The sequence below is a fragment of the Onychostruthus taczanowskii genome, unplaced genomic scaffold (assembly GCF_017590055.1).
Source record: "Onychostruthus taczanowskii isolate IOZ18803 unplaced genomic scaffold, ASM1759005v1 scaffold22, whole genome shotgun sequence".
Classification (NCBI taxonomy): Eukaryota; Metazoa; Chordata; class Aves; order Passeriformes; family Passeridae; genus Onychostruthus; species Onychostruthus taczanowskii.
This window is the reverse complement of record NW_024499462.1, coordinates 12424082-12444184: the sequence shown is the minus strand read 5'-3', so window position 1 is coordinate 12444184 and position 20103 is coordinate 12424082. Positions and strand designations below refer to the sequence as shown.

Genomic DNA, 20103 nt, shown 5'->3' with positions numbered 1-20103 from the left:
AAGGCCTGGAGGAGGATTTCCAGTTTTTCTTACCCTAGTAGCAGCGCAGGGGCCATGACACCACTCCAAATCATCACAAAGAAGAAAAATAAGTAGTACATTTATTGAATCTCCACTTACTACTACTTCTAGACTTTATTGAGACACATGTGCTCAGTTTCGAGAGCCAAGAATTTCTTCATTATCATTCAATGTGAATGATGCTATACATGAATCAAGTGCAGGAAGTTAGGCTTTTCTCTCTTAATGGGAATGAGAGAGGGGTTTCTAGTCTTTCCATCCGTTTTTTGGCTGCACAAAATAACCCTTTCCAAGGGCACATGAAATAAAATACTATATTGCATACTATATACATTTACATACAATGGTAAATGCACCATTCATTCTGAAATACACAATACCTAAGGCTCAATGGAAAAGCTCAGTTGAAGCAACTTCTCTCTGGATGAGAGAGAAGTGGCTTGTGACAGTTGTGGAAGTTTCCATAACTTCATGTGGATCCTGCCCCTCTGCAGCACCGTCCAAGGACCACCTGTGCCTGGGAAGGAGGGGTCAAAGAAAATATATACAACCAAGATGGAGGATTTCCTCTGAGAATAATTATCCAGCAGCTGCAGGAGGAGACAAAGTACCTTAGTGTACTTACTTTACCATATGCAGAAACCCCTTTTAGGCGCAGGAAACCACTTCTGGTGCAAAGCCATCCCTTTATAGCTGAACAATACTTTTAACTGGGTTTTTTTTTCCTTTTCTCCTTGGACTGTTGGCGTGCAAGAACATTTAAACAGTGCTAGCAACTGGACTGTGTGGTAGGGGTGCTGGAACTGTTGGATTTTTTTTTAAGCTGATCATTTAGGGGGAACTGAATTGCCTACTTTCAGCTGCAACATCAGCCTTATTTTACAATACCTGAGCTTTGCCTCCCCCCCACCCCCTGCTGCTCTGCTGCACTTACACACACTTCCCAAGTGCTCTACAGGGACATTACTGCTCCTTCGTTATGTTTTGAAATGTCTTTAGTCCCTGCAGGAAAATACTTGCCACATGTGGCAAATCTTTTCTCTAAGGTAACAAAGCAATTCATTGACCAGAGTCACCAGACACTGTATCACACCCCAGGCACTGCAGAGGAGAGGCAAGGTTACCTGTCCCTCCCTGTCCCCGCAGTGCCCACCATCCCCACGCAGGGGCACTGTAAGCAATGGGCACGGGCAGGAACAAGGCGTTCTTGGGCCTCACTGTGCCAGATAGATTACGGATAACAGCTTGGCTTCACTGCACTAGATTCCCCTTTTATTAGGCTGCTGCTCTTTTCTCAGCAGTGGGCTCAATTGTCTCCCCTCTTCAGCCTTTACTTCTGGGCTCAGAGAAGTAATACATTAATTCCAGCTTGTGCCTGTTTCATAGACTGAGAAAAGTAATTTAAAAATACACAAAGTGTTAACTCTGCTTTCTGCCCTGCTCTAAGTAGGGCAGGCATTTCAAATCCTTCCTGTAAGTAAAAGTTGAACTGTAGTAGCACACCATTAATACTCAAGAATGTGACCTGCACTCTATGCCCCAAGGCAGTGTCAGGGCAGCAGCCCTTTCCAAGGGTGGGGCAAGACTCCACATGCACATTCTCTGCTCCTTTGTCCAGTTGTTTTGGCTTGACAGGAGATGGCATCATAGCACACGTTGGAGCACCACACATCCCAATGGCACTGGGGGCTGGGGAGTCCCTCTCAGCTCCAGCTGGAGTTTTGCAGTTCCTCTCGGAGCCAGGTTGGAAGGGGCTGCCCCAGCCTGTTCATCAGCTTGGATAATTCAATGTTGTGCTCCCGGTAGAAGTCTCTTAGAAAGAGCCGTGACTGTGTGGAAAAAACAGACCACATGAGCTTGAAAGATGTTACCCTCAACACATGCTCCACAGGTCATCCAGGACAGATGGTAGGAAAATCCATGAGGGTTTGCTGTTTCTACTTCTCTTGTTGCCAAGAGATTTGAGACAGCTACTCACCAAGGAATCCATATCAGGGTATTTCCTTCCTTTGCTCTTTCCTAGGCATTTAGTCTTTCCTCCATCTAGCAGCTGGCACCAAAATCCTTTTGCTTCATCAAATCTGAAAAAGACATTTATCTTTGAAAGATACAGCCACATATCAAATTAGCAGCAGCAGAAATTAAGTAACTCCATAGTTATTTCCTATTTCAGTGCTTTACCTATTTATTTTGTGATATTGGTTCCTTGGAATTTTTAACACTGGACTACTTTGACAAGAAATCTATTACAAACATGACAGTTTCAGCTTTGTGCAAATTTCAGATGTAACATGGTTACACAATTTGTCTGTTCAGCTGGGGGGAAAGATGATAATCAGTTTTTTGGTGTTTGTAAATTCTTTTAAATCTCCTCCCTATAGCTGAGTATTAGAGAATCCCCTGACTGTTTATAAAGAGTCAAGTGTTTCTTTTCTTGCTAAAACAGACATGAGGCAATGCTGGGAACCGTGTCTAGATCTGGCCTGGTCTGTCACTTCAGCTGGCCAGAGGTGAGCTTGAGGTTTGAGCAAGTCCCCTGAAGAAACTGGAGGCAAGCTGACAAATCCCATTTATTTTCTGACCCTGGCTGAGGGGTACCAGCAGTACCTCTACTGCAGATACTCCATTCACCATCAGCACGTGTGCCGCAGTAAATGACGCTTTCAAGTAACCTGACATTTCTCTAAATCTGTTCCTCCCTGAGGAGCTGTGTGCTACCCCTTTGGAAACAGCTGTAGGGGGAGAACTGAATTACTTTACTTTCTTTACTGTGAAAGGAAAGGGCAACTGTTCTGTGTCTACATGCATGCTGGTATAGGCTGTGACAGCAGAGAAGATATGAAAACAGGTTTCAGCTGCAAAAAACAATATTCAGCATCTTCAGTGGGCTTGCAGAGTTTCCACTATACACTGGTATGGCCACAGTACACCTTCAGCAGCACTTATCTATTCACATTAACTGTACATGCAGTGTGGGCAAGATCACAGCCACAGCTCAGTAACATCCTTTAAGTGTAGCAGGGAGGTGGTGCCTCTGCTAATGCTCCCTCAGACAGCTCTAGGCACCTGTCAAATCCATATCATCTCTTAATAACAGGCTCTTTACCTCAAAACTGTGCAGTCTGGCCCTAATCTCCATCTGGGTGAAGATATGAGCAGATTGTCACACATTTTTTATCATACCTCCTCTACTTTTTTCAGATACAGGTATAGCAGAAAGCATAAGGAGTGCTAATAATTCCAGCACCTTTTCTAAAATACAAACACCAAATGGAAAAAAACATCATAGCTACTCCTGTGAACAACTGCATTCTTCTCCATGACAGTGTCCGAACCTTGTCCTTCCCCTATAATTTCAGGAAACACCAAGGTGTGATTCCAGTCTCCACAAAGCATCTCATGCTATCTGAATCTAATTTTAGGGTTAGGCATAGCTGTGAAATCTTGGCAGATCTTGAGATCAGAGACAAAAAGTATTCTTTCAATCACGGGCTTCATGGCTGAGAAAGCATCCTCCCAAAATGGAGTTATTTCCCTACCTGAGGGCCTGGGTGTAGTTGAAGAGCGGTGTAACTCCCAAGAACTTCTGGATGTTGTCCATTACAGAGGCAGGGTTGTGTCTCAGCTCCTGACCATCCACAATGAGAAGCTGAAAAGAGAACAGTTGCTTTAGCCTCTGCCAGCTTGTGCTGACTGACACCTGTGAGCTTCCTCCATCTCCAGCTGCCCTGGCCTGTGTGTACAGGCAGCCAAAATCTGTCTGTTCTAGAAAACACAGTTGGGGGGGATGTAGCCCATTTGTCACCAGAGATAGAGAAGTTATGATATGGGCCACAAATACCATATAACAGTACATCATGACAGGCTTTGCTTAATAAAGTTGTCTTTGGCCAAATGCCATGTAACTAAGTGCTAGGGCCCACGAGCAGCATGTACAGATTGTCTCTGGAAACCCTTTTTCTTTGGATGTCAGCAGCCATTGTGCTAGGTATTCTCCTGTTGCATGTCTCATAGACAAAGAACAACATTTGTGCTAATAATTATCTACTCCAAAGAATAGAACGGAGCAAAAGTCACGTGAGCTGAAGACTGACCTGCAGTAAGAACAAGGAGGTGTGTGTTTGGCTCCATCATTATTCACAGCAATAACCTCCAGGAATAGCAAGGCAATGAGATACAAGCCTAAGAATACTTTACCATGTCTCTTTTAGTCTTGACAGATCTGTCATGTACAGTTCAGGCTCTGCTGCTTTGGCAGAGAATAAGAGACCAAATGGACGTTATAAACCTCTGCTGGATTACAGACTGTCTTAAGAATAACCCCAGCAGCCGAAAGAACTTGAAAAAACATATCCTGACTCACCACAGTAATCACATATATCTATATATAGACAAAGATAGATAGATAGATATCTTAGTTTAGAAACCTCTTCAGAATTTAGAGATCAAAATAGTCTACACTCTATTCATTTGCATTTTTGCAAATTTATACACAAACCACCGAATCCTGACATCTCTGCAGTGAACTTTCCCTTCAGCAGACAGCTAAAGGCTTCACAACATGGGAACTAACAAGAGGCAGAGTCCACGAGCCTCTCTGTAAAGCAACAAAACCACAGCAAGTGGCTGAAGACCTTCTGAGCCTGAAGAGAGTCCCTGGACTGCAAACTGCCAAGATGAAAGGAAGGGAGTGCTAACACTGCTGTTCTTGCTGAAATTTCCAGTACTGTGGAGCCTTCTAGGAGATAACAGTATCCTCATGCACTCATTTCCTTTTACAAATGCAATAAAGTGCAAAATTGGAGTATTCAAGCCTGATTTCTTACCCACTCATAACAGGAGAAAGGAAGTAGTGGCTTTTGTTCCAAAAGACAAGAAAGAAGGTAAAATGAAAATTACGGGGGGAGCACATGCTCATGAATCAGTTTGTTCCCCTCTCCTCCACACTACACCTGCAAGGGGCTGCAGAAGAACCCCTCCTACCTGCCCAGAGGGATAGTACGTCAGCCAGCGCTCCAGGTGAGTGGAATACCAGCCGGGGAACAGGCATCGGCTCTGCAGGGTGCGCAGCTCCTGCGGGGCCTGGGGTTTCGCAGAGATCACTTGGTAGAAGGTGTAGTTGAGCGCCACAGGGTCATTGTGAGCACGCTGGTGCTGAAAAACACAAGCTGAATTCAGGAGCAGGAACACGATTCCTCCTTGCGCTTCTCAGCGCAGACCCCGATGACTCAGCACAGCCACCCAGCAATGCCTCTGTTTGTGGATCTGTCCACACCCTGCAGGGAACCTGCCTCCTCCAGGGAAGCACATCCATGGGCTTTCTACCTCCCCCCGCTGATATATCTCTGTGGCCCTTACCCCCAGCACAGTGCAGGGAAGTTACCTGATACCATGAATAGGCTCGGTCAGCAGGGTTGATCAGAACAGTAATGATTTTGGCCCGAGGCAGCAGGGCTGCACCACGTTTTGGTACCACCTCTGTGTCAAAGTAATTGGCACTCTTCTCAAACATGAAGTCTGTGCTGGCATTGGAGGGAATGGGAAAGAATTCCATGTACCTGCCAAACAGATGGGATGCTGGTGAGCAGCATGGCCCAACAAGAAAAGCCACAGCCCCACGATGCCCTTACTCCTCTTCAACAGACACAGCTACAGGAAAATTGCACCTCTCCAGTAATGCAAAGGAGTGCAGACATAGCAGAGGGGGTGGTGGCACATGACAAAGAAAGTCGAGAAATGATACAAAGGTAAGAAAGTATTTTGCTGAGAGTGTGTTCCCCAAGTCCCTGGGCAGTGGAAGGAAAAACCTGAGGGTAAGGTCTCAGTTGTAAGCTTTAGCAGGAAAGACATTTTGTACAAGAGTACAGTCAGAATTGCCTGCCTGCCTTGTCACCAACCACTCGCTTAAACCTGTCTAAAGCATTTGTCTCGTTGTACCTCAGTCCCTAGCTGAGGTGCATGGAAAAGAGCTCACAGGAGCTTGTTGAATGAGTAACATGGATACTGTAAGATACTTGATTAACAGTGTAAGAGGGTAAGACGGGCTGGGGACTGTGAAGCACTGGAAAGCTGATGTGTGCAAATCTAAGCTGTGCAACAAACAAAAATTCCGTGTTAAATACAAAGATTCTCCCCTTCCACGTGGTGCCACACTCAGATCAATCTGGAGGACTTTCCCAGGGGATGCACATAGAAAGAAGCCTTCACTTTCGAACCTGTCAGCTAGTGCAAGTGCTCTGTAGTGCTTGACTTCTGTGAGCTCTGCTCAAGTACTAACCATCTTCAAGTATCTTTTCAAAAGTCCCCTAAATGATTAGAGAAGTCCATCTCCCACAACTTGTGGGTAAAGAAATCCCATAATGCCTTTGTGCCACACAGCCATCCCTCAGAGCCACACACAAGGGAGGCCAGTGCCACTGTCAGCCAAAGCTATTGCTTTGAGTAAGAAACACCTTTAAACTCTCCTTAGAAACACAGTGGCATAATAGTGCCATGGTGATGCTAGAATTTGCCTGCCAGGTGGAAACTTCTACATGTAAACACCAAGGTATGCATGTGGATACTGGAGTCAGCACAAGGAGCACAATGACAGTTCTAAGTGTCAAGGCCTGAGAACAATAGCAGGGAAGTTTTCCCCTCCAGTATAATGTGTTTTAACTTTGAAACCATGAAGAACTTTGTAATGAGAACACTGCTGTCTGTTTTGCATGTCAAAGTAAAAGTAACTTCATGACAGCAGTGCATTCAACAAAGACTTGCTGAATTTTTAAAGCTAAATCATACCTACGACTCTCCTGGCAAAGAGTCAGTAAAATGAGAAACTACTTGTGCTGCTCCTGGGACTACACAGCTGGGTTACCAGGAAAACAGAAAGCACGCACTGAGCAAAGCACGAAAACTGCTGTTGGGAAACAGAGAAGCTGCTAAGGGGGAGGATGAGGCGGAGAGACTTGGGAGAAGGCAACATGTGTGCACCATATCACAGAAGAACATGTGTCAGGTCTCTTACCAATCAATTCCTTTGTGATAGTTGGGGCCATTAAAAAACTGGATCTCCTCAAAGGTGGATGGACTTGGGAAGTTACTGGTGACAGCTGGATGCATGGTCAAGAAGAAGTGCACAGCTGTTGTGCCTGCAACAGGAACCAGTTAATGGGACCTGGGTCACACATAATGCTTTGGCTGAATGAAAGGCTTATCTACACTGCAAGAAACAGTTCCCAGATGGGCACACTCCTCTCCTTTGTAGCTGACCAACCCCGTAACGCATGCAGGTTACAACAGCAGTGACACCAAGCACTACTCAGTCAAGTTCAATCCACATTTGAACTCATGCATTGCCTCCTTTACAAGACATCTGCCACCCACGTCAGCTACTCCCATGCCCAGTGGCACAGCCACACCGTCAAGTGGCAGAATGCAAACCTGCCACATGAGAGGTGGCCTGGGCAGGAGGTATGCTAGGGACAACATTAATGTCCTGGGGTGAGAATTTCACCAGAGATGCCTTGTCCTGCCTTTGCTGTAGATGTTTTCTCTTTACCCCACTCTTACTGAGCCACCTGCAACTAGCCTGGGTCATGATACAGGAGGGCTCATGCTGCGCACACACCATCAGAGCTTCCCAGTGACACAGCCAGGGGACAGCGGCTCTCCTGGGACAAGCTTTGTTCCAAGTCCAGGATCACCATTTGCTGTGGATTGTTGGTACTGCTATTGCACTGCATTACACAGAAAGCCAAGGCTTGAAGAGTGGGTCTTAGCTGAAGAGATTTTGCTCTCCAGCCTAGAAGGGAACTCATCAGTACAGTATATACAGCTATGTCACTGCCAACCACAATGCCACAGCAGTTAAAACGTGGTGACAGAGATCAGACAAAGGAGTTTCTCTCCCTCCCAATGACAGTGACATGGAGCAAGCAGTGGGTACACAGATCTGCAGCAATAAAAGCACTAGGGAACATTCATTGTAACGTTTGCTAAGTGTGTGTGCTTAGTCCTGCTGACAGCCTGTTTGTGACACACTAAGGTCACAGGTTCTCTGAGCTTACATGGAAAGCCAAAACAGGTAGGACAAGCCAAGCACGGTGCCAGGGGGTAAGAGTACTGACAAAGTGCAAAGGGCAGCCATACAGATCTACAGCACAGACCTTTCCAGCTCTCTGCAAGACTGAGATGGAAGCCACAATCTATATAACAGTATTCACATTACCAGTTTTCTGAGGTCCCACGATGAGGAACTTGGGGAGTCGATCACATGTTTTCTCTTTCGACCAGATATCCTTGTGCCTTTTATCATCACAGGGATTCTGTAGCACAAGTGATGAGATTAAGCATTACCACAGAAGGTAATGGCAAGGGGAGGAAAAGCTGGAAGGGCCAGTCCTCTTGGGAAAATGCTATTAGCATAAGAAGAACACTTCAGAGCCACACTGCTGCTCTGCCAGGCATCAAGTGTTAAGTAAAAACACTGGGGACTATTTTCAAAAGCTCCAGTGACACAGGATCCGAAGTCCCTCTGAGAGTGTTAACCACAGGCCTTGCCCTATGTAGCCATACTGGGCTGGGCCACCGTGACAGCACAGCTCAGCACTGTGAACTTCTGGCAGACAGACAACTCTATCACCTTCAGTTAATTTCATCTGCTCATTACCATGCAGAGAGCTGCTGCACTGGGATAAAATGGAATAAGCATGTTTTTATTTAATGAACATGAATTCTGCAGTGTGAAATTACTTTGAGATTAATCACATTAACATGCCTGCAAGCTCCTCCAGCACCAAACAGGGCTCTTGCTTGCACACTTTACATTTCACAGCAGCTTGCTCTAATACAAGCCCTTTAATGACCCAAATGCCTGCAAGCTGGCCCCTGGTCATGTATGACAGTCAATCCCTGTCCCTAAGCTCACGTTGTGACTGTGTCCTACTGCTCCTACTCCCCATCCCTTCCACCTTGCCATTTGCCACAGGCAGCCTGAAGCCACAGAAGTTAAACCTAAAAGCTTTATGCTTTACCCCTCTGCACTCTGAATCAGCAGTCTTGTTACACTTCAAATGTGGGATACATCCCTTACAAAATCACTAGGAGCAGTAAAAGCTGCCTTCTCACCTGCCACAAGGGATTCTTCTCCTGCGGGAAGATTTCAAAGTACTTTTTTGCAAGTTGGACTGGAGGCAATGTTTGCAGGCGAAGGTTGGTCCAGCACTGCACAAACTTGACCAGGCTCTCAAAAGTGTACAGTCCCAGACGGTCATTCCCGTAGTTGGATAGGTGTGTCATGAAGATGCTGATCTGAAAATAAAAAGACATGGGATACTGGTAAATCAGGTAACAGAACTCTTTCTTCCTAGCTTGATTCCATGGTCAGCAAGAAGCTGTTCACAACTCAAGACTGTCTTGGCTGACAAATATCCATCTGTCAGGAAACAGTGCTTGGAAGACAAGAAGAACTCAGGAGAGGAGGATCACAAACCTCTCAGTAATCCCTGGGAATAGTGCAGGGTCATGATAACAGTTTCAAAATCCCATTCAAGTGGCTCTAGGACACTTAGGTGAACGAGGCTTAGTCAGTAACTCCCTACTAGTCAAAAACCTTGCAAAGCCTCTTTCATGGGAAAACAGGGGCTTCTCTTTTCCTCCCCAAGGCACAGCCAGGGCAACCTCTTGAGCTGCAGAGTCTGCTACAGCAGGGCAGAAGGCCAGGGAGGGGGCACCACACTGCAGGCCAGGCCACACAGCACAGGGACGGTTGTTACAGGAGTCCTTCCTGGGCCCACAGCCCATCAGTTTTCATTCTCTTTGGAGTTGACATCTCAAATGTAAAGGAACAACTGGCAACTCCCACTTTAAAATCTGTGTCTGGGGATCTGAACAGGGACTGCAAAGAGACACTGCAGTAGGATATTGTCCTAGAAACAGACACCAGCTGATAAGTTTTAGCCTGCAAGAACCTTCAGCACAGGCAGCCCCTGAAAACTGTCCTCCCAAGCTTTAACATCCATGGGCAAAGTGGCACTCAGCCATGGCAGCTGTCTCAGCACTGCAGTGCTCAGGAGGTTGTGCACCATCTCTGTTGTGCCAAGCCATCTCTTCCCTCAAGCAGATACATTTTCCTCCTGTCAGTTTTTCATTATTTTAACTTTTGGAAAAGAACATGAAGGACTCTTGTCAGCTTAACTCTAGTGTGTGGTTTTGATATGTCCCATGGAATTTAGCATCCTAGTAATATGCCCATAACACAACGGCACTTTGCCAGACATAAACCACACCTTGGCTAGAAGTTAGAAAAACAAAAGCAGAACACTGAGGCCAGTGGAGGAATAGTTGATTTAGCACTCCTTGCCCAGTGTCTGCAAGTGCAGGAACAGAAAATTACCTCAGTCACAGCAGTGGTACTGGGTTCAATTCTGGTGACACCAGGTAAGGTCAGGAGGCAATGACAGGCTTCCCTGGCAGGGGGCAGGAATGGCTTTCCCACTCACAGTAGGAAAAGAGCAAAATGGGGAAGCAGGAGACAGATGGTCTTGGGATGAAGACATTTGCTGGCACTGAAGAAGTCTGAATTCAGTTTTCTGCCCAGTGTCACCATGGGCTGGTCTCAGCAAGAGAAGAGGTACTGATAGAAAGTAGCTCTTTGTGCATGAGCCATCCCCAAGACCCTATGAAACAAATCTAATTCTGTCCGTAAGGTGCTCACAACCCAGCATCTTTGGGTAGGCAACATAAAACACTGGTAAGACTCTGGGACACATGGAAAGTAAGTGGAGATCAAGATTTATCATGTTTGTCTGCCTGTGAGTTTTTCACTTCTGGTTCCCTACTGAGCTGACAGAGAGGCCCTGCCAGACAGGCTCTGGCACCTACGCTTCAAAGAGCAGCATGCGCTCGGTGCTGTTATGCAAGAAGGATGTGCTAAATACAACACAGAGCAGAGGACAGAAAGATCTGTGTAACTGCAAGGCATGGTGGCAAAGGGATGCATCTCATGTTGTATTTTGCCCCTTTCTGGGAGACATCAGGGCGGTTCTGTGAGCAAAATATGCCTCATCCCTTTGACTTGCTGATGAAATATGGAGAGGAAAAATTTGCTGCACGAAGAATCTGTCTCACTGGCACAAATCAAATACTGCAGCAGGGAGGACAAAGGAGACCACCTGGGACCCCTTCAAGACTTCCAATAAATAAACCAGCCTGCATGTGCTCCAAGTTAGCAAATGTGTCTCAAGACTGACTACATTTGGTAAAATGGCTCATACAGGTAATGCTACCACCTGCAAACAGTCACAAACAAGTGGATTTGGAAGAAGAAAAGGCAAACCCAGACGATGAGCCATTTCCCTGGACTTTTGAGTGTGCAGTCACAGCCTGTAACATGTGCACTGTTTAACAAGGCCTGGCAGTCTGCTCTGCCCCATCACAGCTACTGCTGCCAGAACAGCTCTGAGCACTACTTCTGACATAAGCTACACTCAAGGGCCATCTCCTTCCCTCCCTCCCATCCACATCCACTGACTGCAGATTGACTTGGAAGTAACACCCCCCCTCCTCTCCCTTCCCATCTACTGTCAGTGTGCTGTGATTTCCCTTCTTTCACACTGAGGAAAGATGAGAGCAAAGGTCCCAGAGAGCCTAGCATACAGAAACAGAAGGGCATGAGCACCCTTGCAATAGCAGCAGCTGTGGGCACAGCAGTAACCAGCCTGCTCAGTGTGAGCAGAAGTGTTTGCGAGAGGCAATCAGCCTGTGCTCAGGATCAACAGCTATTCTGCCATCAGACCTTGTTCACTAGTCAGAAGATCAAACATCATCTGTTTGCACTGTGGAGCTAATCACACACATACAGGCTTGGAGATTCATCCACGTCACTTAATGGGAGCTGGAAGCACCAGAAAGGACTGGAAGAGCCTGCTCCAAGGCTGCTATGGATCACTGCTGGGGCTGCAGAGCTGGCCAGCTTTCTATCAGGCCCCTGAGATGACTCTATCAGCAAGGGGAAGGAATGCAAAGTCTGAGTCACTGTGCAAACACCAGAGGAGCTTAGAGCACAGCACTCTGCTTGGACACAGAGAAATGCTACACTGCCAAAGGGAAGCAGAAGTGTAAACATGGGAAGCATCCGAAGGTGCCTGAAAGAGTTTCAAGTCACCACGAAGAGCCAACAGTAAATCTGGCAAATAAGCTCATCCTGTACCGGACCACAATTTTCCCAAATTGTTTTTGGCTCAAATTACTGCCAGATTACTGCCAGCTGGTTTGACCATCACATCTTATCAGTAAATTCTAATGGGTATTTCTAGGTACTATGTTTCTATTAATTCTTTGGCAGGGCCTCCTAGATCAGTAAAGATCTCTGGATTACAGTTTAGCATCTGGTTTTCCAGAAGCCTATAGCCTTTACTTTCACAGAGGCTGTTTCTGCTTGCTTCAAGATTTGACGATTACAGAGTGGGGCAAGGTACAATTCACCCAGCATATGGGAACACAAGCCCAGAAAAGAAATTGTCAAGAGAAAAAAGTAGTTTCTTTCCATCTGACTGATCACTCCATATGTAATGCAAAGAATAACCTTCTCCTTACTCCAGACTTTTATCAAGCAGGAAGGTTTGGTTGTGGTGTGTAAAGAAAACAATTCTGTCTCAGGCAATAGGGACAGAAGGCTGGCTTCCAGACCTGAAAGTACAACCTCCTACAGCTTTTTAGCTGGGGCTGTCATAGACCCACAGCTTCTGCAGGTCCTACACAAGCCAGAGCTGGTCACAGGCTAACCTTCAGTAACACCAGGCCTGTCTGTAAACTACAGCCTGTCTGCCTGGTGCACCCAGAGCACACTGTGAGGGTTTTTTCACTATCTGTTCTACTAAACACTAGGAAAAGCAAGAGACAAAGGAAAAATTAAGGTCAGTGATGGAAAAAGTCCATTTGATTTTTCTGATTTGCTGGTCTTCTACAGCTCTGACCAAAAGTGGCTAAAGCTGCATATTCAACCCTGCAATCAAGGTGCAAAAGAAAGAAGGAATGGAAGAAAACATCATCGTGAACAGAGCCACTGGTGTTACATGAAAAAATCCCACAAAAAAGTACTCAAGGACTGGCCCTGGTACTCCAGATTTCCCCCCTAGGAAACCAGCTAGAACTAACATACTTTCTCTCAGATCTGCCTGCATGGCTCCTTGTCCATACTCAGGCAATGGTGGAAAAGATGTGAGAGAAGGAAGGTGGTAGAAATGTGGAAGTCATGAGAAGAGATTAAGCATTATTATATTCAGGAGTAACTACAAAGACAGATGTTCTAAAATGATTGTATAAACTTTGCAAGGCAATGGCTATTCAGAGAAATGGAGGACAAGCATCTGTGGGTCAAGTCAGCTTTAGTAAGAAAGAAATTCAGGTGGGGAACTGAGAAAGTTACTGTATGAGCAAAAGGAGCAGCCTATCTTCCTGCTGCAGCTAATAAGCAGAAATAGGAATGTGATCTGTGACTGGAAAGGGCTACCAAACTTCATCTCTTGATTCTACCCATTCAGAATTTTCTAAAAATTACCAGTTTTTTTTAGTGTCTCTTGCCTCCTAGTACAGCATCCCAGCCTCAGTGGGAAGGGAGAAACTCATGTGATTTACAGTCCACAGCTCTAAGAAGGGACTGCAGGCTGTTGAAGGTCCTACATTTGCTTAGTGGTTTAACAGAACTGTCAAGTACTGAAAGAAAAGGAAACACCTCTGTTAGACCCATATTTCACAAAATAGCCTTAGTGTAACAGCTATATCACAAAAGCAGAACACAGAAATAATTTCTAGTGTTTGCATACTGAAAGGAAGGGGAGAACACTTCATAATGAAAGCCGAGCAAAAGCAATTATTGTGAACAGAACTCATCAGTAAGCCAGGGGAGAAGCCAGCAGGAAGCAGATGTGCATGGAAAAAGAGCCAAAGCACATCTCACTTGTGATTCATGAAGACAGAGCAGCCCAGGTAACACCCCCTGTGCTGTGGCCCGTGGTCAGCATGTCACTCTGGCTGGTTTCTGTCTGCTCAGGGCTGCAACTCAATACTGATGCTCCCTTGGCAGCGTGTAAAACAAAGCACCATTAACCTGTAAGCACTTCCTTGGACGCCCATTTCACATCTCCTTAGCAAAACACTGGAGATACCCACACTGTGATGGGGATGACACAATCCCAACAATATCTAGTCCTTTCCCATATCAGGCACATAAGCTGGGACAGCTGTGTGTGACAGCCAGCTTTGTGTGACAAATTCCCCTTTCAGATGAACTTACTGGGTTCAGAAGCACCGTCAGGAAGAGTTCACCACCACGAATGCTCTTGTCCAACTCCTTTGAGCCACCAGGATATTCATTATAGAAGATAGTGTGAGTAAAAAGACCACAGGTCTGTCGAGGCAGAACCTGGCAATATCAGAAAAAAGCAAAGTTAGACAAGAGGCAGCAGCATCTGTGTGACAGTGAGTCAAAGCAGCACTTTATGCATCAATATAAAGAGTAAAGGGTGTAAGTGACATAGGTGCAGAGGATTCTTGCTATTCCTCTCAACCACTTAACTCATCACACTGCAAACAAGCCACAGATTTAGTCTGGATGGGCTTGGTTTTTGAGGATTCTTGCTATTCCTCTCAACCACTTAACTCATCACACTGCAAACAAGCCACTGGGATTTCAATTTAGTCTGGATGGGCTTGGTTTTGCTCTCCATTCATACTGACCCCTGAATTGTTCTGAGAAACACAGAACTGACCAAGTTTTATTTCTTTGCCTCACTTACTGATTTTGGAAACACTGGTGATATCAAGATTAATGTCTCTGATGCAGGTCATGAGAAGACCATTCCCTAGGCAGGCAAGTGGGTTCTGCTGTGCTCACCATGATTCCATTATGGATGAATCCACGTCGGTACCGGGCAGGCCGTAGGTGTGGGTATTCCTCTGTGCTTGTTACTTGGATGCTCCAAACAGATTTCCATGCCTCATAGAGCTGTGTGTGGACAGGATAAACTCCAGAATGATGGGGGGCTACAGCATAGCCCAAGTCTGTGGGAATCCCATGCTCCTGGAAGCAGAATATACAGCTTGATAATTCGGTATTTAACTAATAGCCTTAATAAGGATCATATTTAGCAACAGCATCCAAATTGGAGCAAGATGACAGAGGAACATGAAAACTCTCTGGACTAGGAAACCTGAAATACTGCTTGTACTTCTGGCTTTATGCATCTGTAGAAACAGAAGGGCGATTCTGTACCAACAAGGACATTCAGCACTGGTAACAGCTGCTCTAAGAATGGTGTTGTAGCTTGCAGCTGTGACAGATCAGATTAATTCAGAACCCTCAGGTAAGGCTCCCTGGTTACTACAAACTAATCAAGGCTGTTAAGTGACACATCTCATTCCCACAATGCCTAGATGTGAGTCACTAGAGAAGGAGAACAAAATTTCCGTAACTGATATAAAGAAAAGGAAGATGACTGGGATCTGTATTGTCTCTAGCTATTCAAAGAAAAGCAGGCAAGGAGCAAGAGACTATTGCAGGTGAAGATACGGGGCCTGGTACTACATTAAAATGACAGGAAATTTCTGAATTTCTTGGGTTTTAATTCCACTAAATGGTTCTGGTAGCAGTATCAACGATGACAGCTCTGCCCTGGTGTTGTATGATAAAACCAGAGCCCCTAAGCGAAGTAATAACCTTTTCTGACTGCTAGCCTGTTTTATGTTAAATATGTGTAATTGTGTTCTGTGCTTTCTCTCTCTTTGCAAAAGACTGCATTGTTATTTAACCAGGAAAAGGAGGAGCCTAAATTGTTTCTATAATGCTGTGACTGTGCTCTGCATTCATGATCATTCCTAATCTATGTATGTCACAGGAACACAAGACAGCAGCCTGTTATTCCCAAGGGGATTACCATCAAAAGAACCAAACTAGAGATGAAGAGGACATTTCTTTTCAGTGAAACATGTATGCTATATTCAACTCAGAGCTGTAAGAACTAAACAGACATTGTTCCACCAATGCAGGATGTTCAAGGCTTCCCCCTCCTCTGCCAAAACCCACGGAATTTCCTCTGTGCTTCCCAGATAAGTAACTTCCTTCGACATTGTGTGGAAGGCCAGAAGAAGGGCTGTTAGCAGACAGAACATTTTATACTACCAACCAGGTGACTTCCTTACAGAACCATACTAAATAAGGATGGAAAAGGAAATACTTGCTCACTGCCAGAGTTTGTAAATTAATTGCATTTGGATGGCAATGCTACAAGTTCACACCTCAGGAAACAAGAGCCTTGGGATTTGCAGCCTGGAATGTAGTAGAGGTGCCTGGGGCCATGCAGGTGTTGGGAAACATTTCCCATGGAACAGGCAAGCATGTGAATGGCGTTTCTTACCTCAAGACAGCAGGAGCTACACATCAATTTGAACTTCCAGAACTGCCTTGCTTAAATGCAGCTGAGATACTAGACTAGTATTTGGGTTCAGTGTGGTCCAAACAGCTATTCCAGGAGAAAAATGTTTAAGGATTAGCACTGTAAAGTAAATAAACTGCAGTGCTCCCTACCACAGCAAACTGCTTGTTCAGCTTCATCTGCTCAGCCAGCACAGTGACATTGTGGAAAAGATGAGGCTGCATGTGACTCCACATGTGAGGGAACCACCAGAACTCTTTCCTGTGCTTGAGCAGCATGTCATCCCCTTCATCTTCCTCATCTGTACCTACAGAAAGCAGAAAAGGAAATGCAAAATCAAAAGGCAGAAGAGGGGCTCAATGTTTAAAAGCAGTGGCTAATCCCCTTCCAACAGTCATGCTCTGTCTACTGCATTACACACGACACACACCCCAAGGTGCTGAGACAAGGGAATGTCAGGGGCTTACCTGTGTGGTAGAATTTCCCTGAGAAGCCCAGGTTGAAGGTGAAATTTGGGACTAAAGTTCTCAGCTTACTCTGAGTGCTCAGTAAAGCCTGTTTGAACAAAAGGAAAAAGAAATGTTCATATTCATATTTTTTCCTCTGTAACATGTCTTTGTGTTCTACTGGTGCCCAGTTGAGTCTGAAGAGGTATCACAGATGATGGGGCTTAGGCATTGTTTCCCTTGCACTGGAGCAGAGCAGGTCAGTGCTCCTCATACAGAGCCTTTACTTGAAGTACTTCTGCTGTACTAAATGATGCCTCTTTAAAACCAAGGTCAGATCATGCTCTCCACTTCAATGTGAGGTACCCAGAGTGTCTGTCCTAAGGCAAAAGGACAATAAATCTCACTTGAAAGCAATAGATTCTCTACACTTTACAGGTTCAGCCTCAATGCTCTCTTCCCCACCCACGTTGGCAGGGACTTGGCTACTGAAATAGATTCTCTACACTTTACAGGTTCAGCCTCAATGCTCTCTTCCCCCACCCATGTTGGCTGGGACTTGGCTACTGAAGCTCTGCCCCTTCTCAGTCTATATGCTTGTGAAAAGAAGGGTGGGGCAGCCTATGGTACATAGATGAAGGAAAAGAAGTCAATATCGTGAACAGTAACTAAGTGATCCAAAGGGAGGGGGCTTTTATTTAGAGAGAAAAGGTGGATTCTCAGAACTACCCATGCAACGAGTCCTGCCACAGCAGAGAGGTTTCCCTGACTTTTTGCTCCCTTGAACGTACCAAAATTTTGTAGCAGAAAAAGTTTCCTGGATTCTGGGAAGAAAACCTGGGAAAGCCAACATTCACAATCCTTGCATCTCCTACAGGTCCTCTTGTGCTCTCTTGTGATTACTTTAAATGTCCCAAGTCATTGCTTTTACCAAAGGGAAGGTGCCTTGTGCCACGAACCTCAGGGGCCAGCAGGGTACAGAGTAAGACAGCACACAGCCTTGACAGAAAAAACCCAACCCCAGAGGCTCAGTGTGTCACAGACAAGTAGGACACAAATTAATTCTAGTCAAATTTTTTCTGTTGGAAAACAATAAAAAGAGAGCAGCTGTGAGATGAACGCTCTGCAGCTACGTGTGTGCTTTGGGGAATTGTCACTGGTGCATCTCCCTCTGGGAGAATTCCCAATCAAACAGGGGATGGCAGGAGGGTCGTTGGCAGGTGACAGACTCAGTCCTAGTCTGGGCTATTTAGATTTTAATAGCTTTTCTCAGAAAGCAATGGATCCGTGGCTGTACCAAGGTGAAGGTGATGACCTCTCAACAACAGACTTCAGTTGGATGTAATCACACAGGAAATATGGAATATAACTCTGGGGAAAGTACACAGACCTACCAAACTGTGTAGGGAAGATGGACAGATCTTCCTGCATCAGCTGCCCTTGCCCAAGCCCAAGGAGCACAGAACAGCACCACAAGGTGCCCTCACACAGCTCACACTCCATAGGCACTGTTTGGGTGCATTGCTCCCTCAGCAGTGAACGTGCACTTGCAAAGGCAGACTCTCATTCCATGGAGGTGCTTTGACACCATCTTCTTATGGATAACCTGACAAATCACTGCTGCCACTGATATATCACTATCAAACTAGTGTTAACCAAACACTGGTCATCACATTAATTTAAAAATGGCTTCTATAATTCACTTCAGTCACCCAGTCACCTCAAACATATGCTGAATGGTTTTACACTCAAGGCAGTGGTTTTACATTGCCACAGCAGGATGGGAACAGTTCAGGAACATGGACAGATTACATGTGCAGTGTTACAAGACAAGCTCAATGCTTCCCTATGAGGGAACCAAGCTTTCAGACTTTTCCCTACAGACACACTTCACTGCCTGTTCCTCAATCCCACATCCACACAACACTGACACCAAATGCAGCCTGAGACAAATTTCAAAGATTTCAGCTTTTCCATGGCCACTTGCCTACCACATCTTTACCTCAGTCCCCACCCAAGAACAGTAATTTGATAAATGCAAGGCATGTGCCATCTCCTATCACAAACACAGACAGTGCTTTTAAAAAGTGACATGCCAGCAAAACTGATGGCTGAAGCCTACTTTGCAGTACAAGACCCAGAACAGGCAATGGGACACAACCCAGCAAGACACTGGGACTCACCCCACACATCAGGGAGCACAGACTAAGAGCTGTGCATCTCTCCTTGGAAAAACTTCTCTCTGTCCAGATGATGGTTTACAAGATCACTTCAAATTTGGGACCAACACATCACCCAGTAATTCAGACGGTAAAATGCCACTTTCTTTTCTTTCTCCAGAGCTGTCCCAAGCCCCAACATATCCCTCTGCTGCCCTGAAAGGTACATCCAGTTCCCCAAGCTTGAGTAGGAAAGTGGTGGGAGGAAAGACAGCAGTTAAGAGGCTTAGCATTCCTCTGTACAGAAAGAGATTTAAAGCCTGGCTGGGGTTACCATGACAACACATCTGTCTGAGAATAAATCCCAAAAAGCCCTGCACCAGCAGGCTGCAATCCTTTGTGTCTGGGGAGGGAACAGGGAGGAACTATGGGGGCGCCAGAAATTCAGAGACTATGGAGTCCTATGGAGTCCTGCTTTTTGGCAAGTTGATTGTTAATCGTGTGCCATCCCTCTGCTGATGCTGGCTCCATGTCACAGTCACAGCCGTAAGGTGGCACAGCACAGGTTTGAAGAAATGGCTTTCCCCTGAACAGGATAAAGGAGACTAAGGTGCCAATATGTGAACATTTGTTTCAATACCTTATGCATTCCATGTTCCCTGGCTCCACATTGGTTCCAAGAGGTCTGTAAGCTGTAGTAAGGTGCAACAATGCAGGTGTGGGAACAGGCTGGAAGATGGCACTTCTCTCTGCACTCTTTCATAAAGTAAGATGAATATGATAGTACTAACCATATCTAACTTCAAGTGGTACTTCTTTTGTATCCATAATACGCTCTAAGACTCACACAAAAGGCAATCAAGAGTTGTGGAGCAGGCTAGTCCTTAAGAGAGAAAACAGCCAGCCAGATGTGAACAGATCTTCATTTGTATATTTAAGAAGGTCAGTTGCTCACATGGGATGAGAGGGCTAGAATTCAAGCTATCTCCCACCTCTAAAAGGCAGACTTTATTCCCCTAAAGAACTGCCCCTCCATCCATCCAAGTATCTCTTTTTATCTGT

At 45.6% G+C, this 20103-nt stretch overlaps 1 protein-coding gene across 6 annotated transcripts in view; it reads right to left on the bottom strand.

Annotated features, from left to right (window-relative positions):
* Positions 1-83: 83 nt before the first annotated feature.
* The window catches only part of NDST2 (N-deacetylase and N-sulfotransferase 2), a 126620-nt gene continuing 106600 nt past the window's right edge, over positions 84-20103 (bottom strand). For all 6 annotated transcript variants that reach the window (XM_041405173.1, XM_041405177.1, XM_041405172.1 and 3 more), the window contains 12 exons: positions 16904-16991; positions 16589-16743; positions 14900-15085; positions 14300-14428; positions 9133-9315; positions 8234-8330; positions 7031-7154; positions 5405-5579; positions 5005-5175; positions 3561-3670; positions 2000-2102; positions 84-1850 (listed from right to left, as the gene is read on the bottom strand). In XM_041405173.1, the coding sequence (XP_041261107.1) occupies positions 1725-1850; positions 2000-2102; positions 3561-3670; positions 5005-5175; positions 5405-5579; positions 7031-7154; positions 8234-8330; positions 9133-9315; positions 14300-14428; positions 14900-15085; positions 16589-16743; positions 16904-16991 (1647 nt within the window). In that variant the 3' untranslated portion in view covers positions 84-1724. The remainder of the gene's footprint in view (positions 1851-1999; positions 2103-3560; positions 3671-5004; positions 5176-5404; positions 5580-7030; positions 7155-8233; positions 8331-9132; positions 9316-14299; positions 14429-14899; positions 15086-16588; positions 16744-16903; positions 16992-20103) is intronic.